This window comes from Elgaria multicarinata, chromosome 6, assembly GCF_023053635.1.
Source record: "Elgaria multicarinata webbii isolate HBS135686 ecotype San Diego chromosome 6, rElgMul1.1.pri, whole genome shotgun sequence".
In the NCBI taxonomy this organism is placed as follows: domain Eukaryota; kingdom Metazoa; phylum Chordata; class Lepidosauria; order Squamata; family Anguidae; genus Elgaria; species Elgaria multicarinata.
The window spans coordinates 52,172,748-52,181,683 of NC_086176.1; the positions used below are offsets into that span (position 1 = coordinate 52,172,748).

Consider the following 8,936-nt stretch of genomic DNA (forward strand, 5'->3'; position numbering starts at 1 on the left):
TATTTGGATTTGACTTGTAGCTTTCTTTTTATTAAACAGATCAATATCATGCAGAGTGAGACCGTCCAAGATGTTGTTCTTCTGGATCCCCGCTGGCTATGTTCAAATGTCCTTGGAAAACTTCTGTCTGTAGAGAACCCCAAAGCTCTCCACCACTACAGAGGTCGATATACAATAGAGGACATCCAACGCCTGATACCAGACAGCGATATAGAAGAACTTATACAAATCCTGGATGCCATGGACATCTGTGCCAGGGATCTCAGCAGTGGAACAATGATTGATGTTCCTGCCTTGATCAAGACTGATAGCCTCCATAGATCTTGGGCTGATGAAGAGGATGAAGTTATGATTTACGGTGGTGTTAGAATTGTTCCTGTGGAACACCTAACCCCTCTTCCCTGTGGAATCTTCCATAAAGTTCAGGTGAATCTGTGTAGATGGATTCATCAACAGAGCACAGAAGGAGATGCTGATATTCGTCTGTGGGTTAATGGATCAAAGATTGTGAACCGTGGAGCTGAGCTTCTTGTGCTTCTTGTCAACAATGGTCAGGGTATTGAAGTTCAAGTGAGAGGCCTGGAAACAGAGAAGATCAAATGCTGCTTATTCCTGGATTCTGTGTGCAGTACCATTGATAATTTAATGGCCACAACATTGCCAGGACTCTTAACAGTCAAACATTATCTCAGTCCACAGCAGCTGAGGGAACACCATGAACCAGTAATGATCTACCAGCCGAGAGACTTTTTTCGGGCACAAAGTCAAAAGGAGACCTCATTGACTAATACCATGGGTGGCTATAAAGAAAGCTTTAGCAGTATATTGTGCTTTGGGTGTCTTGATGTCTACTCACAGGGAAGCTTGGGGATGGATATCCATGTATCAGACCTGAATCTGCTTACGAGGAGGAAACTGGGTCGACTTCTAGATCCACCTGATCCCATGGGCAAGGATTGGTGCCTTCTTGCTATGAACTTGGGCCTCCCTGATCTTGTTGCAAAATATAATACAAACAATGGTAGTCAAAATGACTTTGTCCCAAGCCCATCCTATGCCCTCCTGCAGGAATGGGGAAATGCCCCTGAAAGTACTGTGGGTATCCTAATGTCTAAACTGAGAGAACTGGGCCGCAGAGATGCAGCTGACTTTTTACTGAAAGCATCTTCTGTGTTCAGAGTCAGTTTAGATGCAAATGGCCAAGAAGCTTATGCTTCAAGCTGTAACAGTGGGACATCTTATAATTCAATTAGCTCAGTCGTTTCTCGGTGAAAGCAAATGTCAGCGCACACTTTTCTAATCGCAAATAACGAAGGATTCAGTCTGGCAGTTTTGTATGTATTTATAAGTTTCTACATTAATGGGTTGCAACAGTTCCCCAGCATTACTTTTTAAGTGACCAATCTTCCTACTTTTTAACTGTGTCCTGTTGCTCTTATTTTAGTTATAAAAGGCTAGTATATTTCTGGTAGTTTACAGTCTGTTCTTGATTATACATTATGCTACTCTAAATATGGTCAATTTAACTGGGAGGTCTCCAGCTTTTCAGTAACCAACAGTTTTAAAAAATAATCTTTCCTAATAGAAGAAGACTCCATAATGATTATTACCACTCATTTCTTATGTCCTGTTTTTTTTTTCATCATGCTTGTTTCGTTTTTTAAAATACGTATAGCAAAACAATGCTAGTCTATTTGGATTTTAACACCATGCTTGGAAATGAAAAAGCGAGTGCCTTTTGCAGAAGAATAATATGGTTAAAATCAAGTGATCCTGTTGAAGCTGTAAGACAATGCTACCTCTATTTCACTGTCTGCATGCTGGTTGTTCCAAGTGGTGCTTGCCTTTGTGTTTTCCTAAAGTTTAAGATATTCAGTAACATGAAATTTGTTCTACTGAAGAGCTCTCATGTTGGATACCATGAGGGTAGGAACATATAAGACATCTGTTTTTATTTCCGTTGAAGTGGAATGGAAATGTTAAAACCCCATGAACTTGCACCTTCCATTATTTCCACATATCTCAGGTAAAGATTTTACACATTTGTAAAATTCATCAAGGCACATACACAAGTGTTAGCTAAATGGACTTATTCTGTATTTAACAGTGATCATTTGTGTGAAGCAAATGGTTTTTCACTTTCAGATACTAGTGTGCTTATTTCTTATACTTGAAGGTTTGACCTTTTTTGTGTTTTTTTAAAGGAAAGCAAAAATTTCTTATAGTGAGAGAATTTAAAAATGGTATGAGGGAACAAGAGTATTTCTTCTGTTCTGAAAAGCATGTAATTTTAATGGTACAAGATATATGTATATACATATATAATGTATGTATGTATATATATTAATACTGTTTTCCCTTAATCTTTGTTGTAGTAAAATTTTAAAGGATTTTTTACAAATAAATCGTTGCCTGTTGCAACTTTTTCATCATTCCTCATTTCCCTACTGCATTCATATCATTAATCCACAAACTAAACCAAAAAATATTTGGGCAGCAGCTAAGAACTCTCACCCTGAGGGAACATTTCACACATTGCAGTTTTTCTGTACAAGGATTGGTTGTCACTGGATAGAATCGATATATGAAGCAGAGCATGTCTTTTACACCAGAAACATAACTAACTATGCAGCTGCCAGTCCTGTAATGTATTAACTGGCCCTGAAACACTGAGAATTAAAGCTGTACTATACTTCATGGAAATTGGATATTGCAGGAAATGGAACAAAAATAGCTTAGATGTGCTGGAATGTAGGAGGCATGGGCTCAGAGAAGTACAAAGGTGAAAATGTGTGCAAACATGTTTTTGAAGAGTTTGCCTTGCTGAATAATCTCTTTTAGAGTGTGAAGAGGAAATGACTTTTAGTGTAAACATAATTTCTGGCAAAAGTCTGTGTTAATTTCCTTTCTGACAATGCTGCTGCTGCAGAATTTAAAACAGCAGTGACAGTGAAGGGTGTCGCATGCTTACATTACAATTTATTATTTCTTGCCTGTTTCTAAACAAGTGATGTTAAAATGCAGGAAGATATGAATCACTGTCATCAGACAACAGTATTCAAGGTTACTTTCTGTAAATGATTTGAATTTAAAACGTAGTTGTGCTGTAGCTTCCTTTTTTAAAAAAGAGTAGTTCCCTATTAATAGGATTACTTTGGATAGGTTCTCAAAGTTTCAATTTTCACTTCATTTTCATTGCAGGTAGCTTTCTTTGTTTTTTCAAGTTGTGGCTGCTTTTATTTAAAATGTTAATCTATTACTTTTTTCCCAGAAGTAGGGTGTTTATAACTCTGATTTTTAAAATCATTTCTTATACTGTATATAATGAAAGTATGGATTTAATTGCATCTCTAATTATAAGGTTGAAACAAATCTCCCTCTGCCAGAATAAGCTTCCTTTGACAAAATGATCTATGATATCAAGCGCAGAGGGACATATATCTTGCTGCTAAAGACCATTCCAACTCAGTTGATTACTACAGAAACCACTGCTAGAAATTAACAAGCTAAGACTTCAGAGTTACTGAACAGTTGGCTCAGGAACAAGATATATTTGGTATATATAATCAAAATTTTGTTTATAAAGAATTTTATACTGATACATGAAACAAGTGGGATTCTGTGTAATAGACTTTCAACTGTATGTGCTTCTATTGGGCTTATATATCAGTTTGCTTATTAAATACATTTCTACACCACCCGATAGCTAAAATTCTCTAGGCAGTTCAGAGAAGCTAAACCATAAAATATATCAACATGATAAACATAATATAAAACTTTTAAAAGTTTTAATTTGCAGTATAAAACCAGAGTAAAAACCAGCAGCAGTATAAAAATCAAAAGCTGCACTCACAGATTTAAAACAATAAAAAGGGGCTTCATTCCAATAACAGTGCTTCAGAAGTCTGAAAGGCTTCACAGGCAAGTCATCTGGTTCCTTTACAGATCTGAGTTAAGGGAGTTTGACAAGCCAGGAAGGTAGATTTTAGAAGGTCTTCAGTCTTCTCTTTTTTAGGACCAGTTTATATACGCAGGAGGAAATACTGATTCTTCCTTCTCCTGTCTCTAGGTTAAGTTATCTACTATAGCCTAAGTATATAAGAAGCTACCTTTATATTGAGTCAGGCCAATATTCCAATTAGTCTGAGGCTATACGTACTCTAGCAGTAACTCTACAATGGAGGTATTTCTGTTAGCAAAGTTTTTTGAAAATACTAGCTATTGTCTTCTAGCCTTTCCATTCAAAAAAGTATGTGCCTTCTTTATCTCTCGATGCATAAAGTTATATCTATATATTTTTCAAGCAAACCAAACTCCACAACAAAGGACTGTGCCAATGAAGATACCACAGATCTCATCATGATTGTCTCTTCATGCCTGACAACATTATTATGTGGTATCAACCATTCTCATAGCTTCATATTCATTAGTGAGAACTACTTTTTCAGGAATGTTAAGAAGAAGAGCAAATAAGACTCATGAGACAAGCATGTGACTGGAATGCACGAGGTGTTTAAGGTTTTGTCTTTGTTCCATTGAGTAATGGCAAAAAAGAGCAAGCAAGTGACATAGATCAAGCTGATCTTGTTGAGTTTGCAGTTTGCATAGTACTTTCTGACTCAAACCAGAGGCTTATCACGGTCTAATGTCTTGTTTCTGCTGCTTGCTGCATTTCAAAATTTCCTAAGTAAGTGATCACATGACAGGAAGGAATTACTACATCCCTTATTGTATGGTGTGTGTTTTCTTACTACCTTTATTCCCTAGGCCCTGAGTGGCTTACATTTTTGAAAATTATATAGATGTGCTTTGCAAACTTCATCTCCCCCACTCTGACCTGTTTATATAAATGGTGTCCATTGCTCCCCACCTCCCAAATTGTCAGACTATGGAAATGGTGGGATGTGCAAAGGAAGCTGGGATTCATACACCAATATGCACTTGTGTGCCTTTACTGTTCATACTCAGTTCACAGCAAACACTATTGCTTATATGCATTTGAATCAATGTTATTGTAAAAAACACACTAACCAATTTCTGATTTGCAGTTATAATTTTAACTCATGGTTAGGGGTGGGTGGGTGTGACCATTGGACCCAAATGCTAGAATATTTTCTTAAAGACAGGACTCTTGATGAATCACAGGAATTGTAATGTCCAGAGTAGTGCAGTTACATAGAGCATTAATTAAAATAATTAATTTTGTGAAACCAATTTACAGAATTAAAACACAAACCCATTATTATAATATTGAATACTCCGTAATAATAATTTCTAAGATCCACTGCATGTAACCACCAAGAAGTAGAAGTGTGGATAAGTTCCACAATGGACTACATGTTAAATCCAAATTTACTGTTTAATCCTTAAGAAAAGCCCAGTGAAACACAGACATATTGTCTAGATGAAATGTAATATGTCATTGTTGGAATATCCAGTTTCGCAGGGGGTGGTGGGGTGAGATGGCCCAACATTGTATTCATTTCACCACTATGGCCATTGCAGTTTCTTAACAATGAAACAGGTTCCCATGTTAAATTCACTGGATTGAGTTGGGTAATGTCACCATTTCTTATCATAAGCCATCTCACAGTGTATTTGAATCTAAAAGGCTGTCCTGAACTCTTTAGAGGAAGGTTGAATACCAATAAAGCAGAAAATATGTGTGTGCGATGTATGTCCGGAAATGTTCATCCACTTCCAGATGAGTTAGAATCTTGAAATTTGGCACGCTGATAGGCCTGGCTGTACAATGTACCAGAAAAATCTAAAAATGAGAGAATTTTGGGGTTTAAGTATTTTTAAAGAATTTAATAAAAACCAAGGCTTACGCCTACAACTCCCAGCATTCCTTGGGCAAGAGGCCAGACTTACTGGCATTTGGTGGCCATTGTGAGTACATGGGCGGGTTGCTGCTGCATGTCTTTCACAATCCGGACTTCTAAGATTGGTCTAGAGCAGTCAACCCAATTCCACATAAAAGGAAACAACCCACATAAATGGGCTGTGTCCATTTGCGGTGCCTCCTCCCATCCTCTGCATAGTTTTAAAATCATAACGATACAACAGTTTGACTTTGATGGGCCGAACATGTTCCGTCCCGATATCACTGTTTTCTCAGAATCTGGAGGGAAGCAAGTCTGCAGTCTTCGCCCTTAAGAGGGAGGGAGGGTAGGGACTCTGCACATGCCCAGAAACAGACCTGACAAAGGGGGAAGTGCCCAGCCCTGGCCCTTCAGTACAGGCTCCTGATGGAGCACTTGGTGGGTGAGAAGCGCAGGTCAAGGCAGTCCCAGCAGGATTGGCCAGAGTGGGCATGTCCACTGACAGCCGCTTATCTCCCCCTCCTTGGCGATGCTATTCCTCGATGCTCTTATCGAGAAGGAGCATTGGCAACAAGAGAATGTCTCAGAGGACACGGGCATCATCTGGAGGTGGCTCTCCATCCTTGGTCACATGTTGCTAGGCACCATCGGGAGCACTAGGAGAAGAGGGCACACTTTGGGGCTGTCGCCAATGGCAACAACCAAGTCAACAGTCAGTCAGCCGGCAGGCTCCTTCAAGGCCTACCTATGGACACCAATTGCACAGTGCAGCATGGACTGGCTCAGGCAGACTGTACTTCCCGTGATCCTCAGTGGCAAGACTCCCATTGGGCAAATCGGCACCACAGCAAACGGCATGCTGGGAGTTGTCATTTTTGTTTTCTGTGGGGGCAAGTAAAATCATGGCGGCACCTTCATGTGTCGGGGAAAGAAAAAAATGAATTTAATTTGTTTTAAAGTTACATAACAGATCTAGCACCGGCCTACCTTGCAGGGTTGTTGTGAGGGTGAGAGAGGTAAAAATAAAAATTTAATTTGTTTAAACGTTAACTCACAGGCCTAGCACCGGCCTACTACTTTAAGATGATTACCTTGCAGACGTATATTTTAGGGGTCCCAAGCAGTGCCGGGTATATCAGCTAGTGCAACATAATAGGGAAGAAGCTGGTCCATAAGGTTCTAAGTCAATTAGGTCTGTTTTAAATAAAACTTGACAACTTGAACTGTCATGTCCCTATCATCTCCATACAGAGTTCTGCAATACCACAATTTACCACAATGCTATATTGGCAAGTCAGGTTCCCCGCTTACAGGGGAGCTGTGATTTATGCAAGTACTAAGGAGGCTGGCAGTGAAGGGAGGAAAGGCTGGCGAGGACTGGTGCCTTCTCAGGGAGAGGCCTGCTGAGCCAATCAGTGCTCCTCTGGGCTGGGCTGGGGCCAAAGGGGCAGGCCCACCGGAGTGAGAGCACCTTCATTCTCACTCCAGGTTAGCCTGTGGCCCCTTAAAGCAGGTCTCCAATGCAGCTGCAGCAGTGTAGTCATAAGATGTCTTGCAGTAGCAGAAGAAATCGCCAGTTAATGGGGCTGGGAAGTATTTTTACCTGCATATCAATTGGCAAAGACTGTAACAGGTTTTGGCCTTCCCATTGCAAGATTAATTCCATTTTAAATAAGTTGATCTGACTATCAGTAAATTCTTTGTGGATGCTTCAATTTATAACATGTGTCACAATGATGTAGGTGTGATAAGCATTGGACTGGCTCCATTGGTGAGGTCAACAGGTAGGGCTCCACCATGGTGGATATTTCCATGAAGGGTTTTGGGGATGTGGCACCAGGGGGGCTGCAAGCTGGCTACATCTGGGGTAGTGGAAAGAGGTTCACATTAGCAGTTTACGCCATGGCATGCTCCTGTCCCTGCTGTCCACTATTAGTGCTCCTGGCACGCGGGCCAGGAAGAGGGAATTTGACAACAGGTGAGCTAGCGGATGTCAGAATCCACACCCTATACTGCCATCAAGCCTATTCTAGTGAAAGTCAATGTTGTGGCCAATTTATTATCCCAGCTACGTCTCTGTGTCTAAATTGCTCTCTTCCCTCCGCCACCCACACCCAGCTAAGCATTGACCATACAACTGCCAGCATAGCAACATACATAATTGAAAGTTCCATATTCTCCATCAATTCACCATGTCAATCATGTCCAGGCTTCAAGTTTCTAGCAAATTCAGATTTGAAAATCTGTGGCTAGAAAGTAACTGAGAAATTAACTGAAACTGCACATTATGCAGTTGTATTTTGTTCTTGATTGCTTCATGCATTTGGTGTTTGATTTGTCTCATGCGGGGCTCTTGGCAGAATGGGTGTGCTTTTACCTGGCTTAATTCTTGTTTACATCATACAGAGTTAGTAGAGCTGATCTGAGCCTTTAGTCTGCATGCACTCATCTGCTTAGCCAAACACTGAATTTAACAGGATGCACCCTAGTTTAAGGCAACGTAATTTTGTTATGAAGGTGCAAGAAAACCGGACTTTGAATTTTAAAGTATGTGACCAGTTCTAGTCTCTGGTCTCAGTATTTTTTTTCTTTCAACATTGCACAGTTATTACAAATGTTACATACCTTCTTAAACATTATTTGTCAGTTCAGTCTCAATCCCAGTTGCTATCTGCACCATCTGAAGCATCAAATCCACCCGGCTGGATTGTTCCACAAAAGGAGAAACTCCTTCATTTTCACAATGTATGAACGCAATGGGTAGTGGTTAGAGATGGCACTGTATAATTCCAAAGCCTGGTCTGAAGGCACACAGTGATCAGCTGAAGCTGAGCAGGTCTAAGGCTGAGAGCCTGATAGGAATCTGTGTGCCCTGGAATTCCCCCATGGAAGAAAGGTAAGATACAAATGTATTAATAAATTCACACCTATTCCATGGACAAGCTACCATCAGACTGAAGCAAAGTAAAGATCAGAAATGGGTGGAGATGGATGAAGAAGGGCAGAGTCCATTAATAAAATGTAAGACTTGTTGGATATTGGGAATTTTCGCCCTATTGTGAATATACCCATGAAGTCTTTGAGATAAGTGAGTTTTAAAGATATCTCTCA

At 40.0% G+C, this 8,936-nt stretch overlaps 1 protein-coding gene across 1 annotated transcript in view; it reads left to right on the plus strand.

The window, feature by feature from the left end:
• DAPK1 (death associated protein kinase 1) overlaps nucleotides 1-2,190 on the plus strand; it is a 93,214-nt gene extending 91,024 nt beyond the window's left edge. The window contains exon 25 of the mRNA XM_063129412.1: nucleotides 40-2,190. Within this exon, the coding sequence (XP_062985482.1) occupies nucleotides 40-1,272 (1,233 nt within the window). The 3' untranslated portion in view covers nucleotides 1,273-2,190. The remainder of the gene's footprint in view (nucleotides 1-39) is intronic.
• The last annotated feature ends 6,746 nt before the right edge of the window (nucleotides 2,191-8,936 follow it).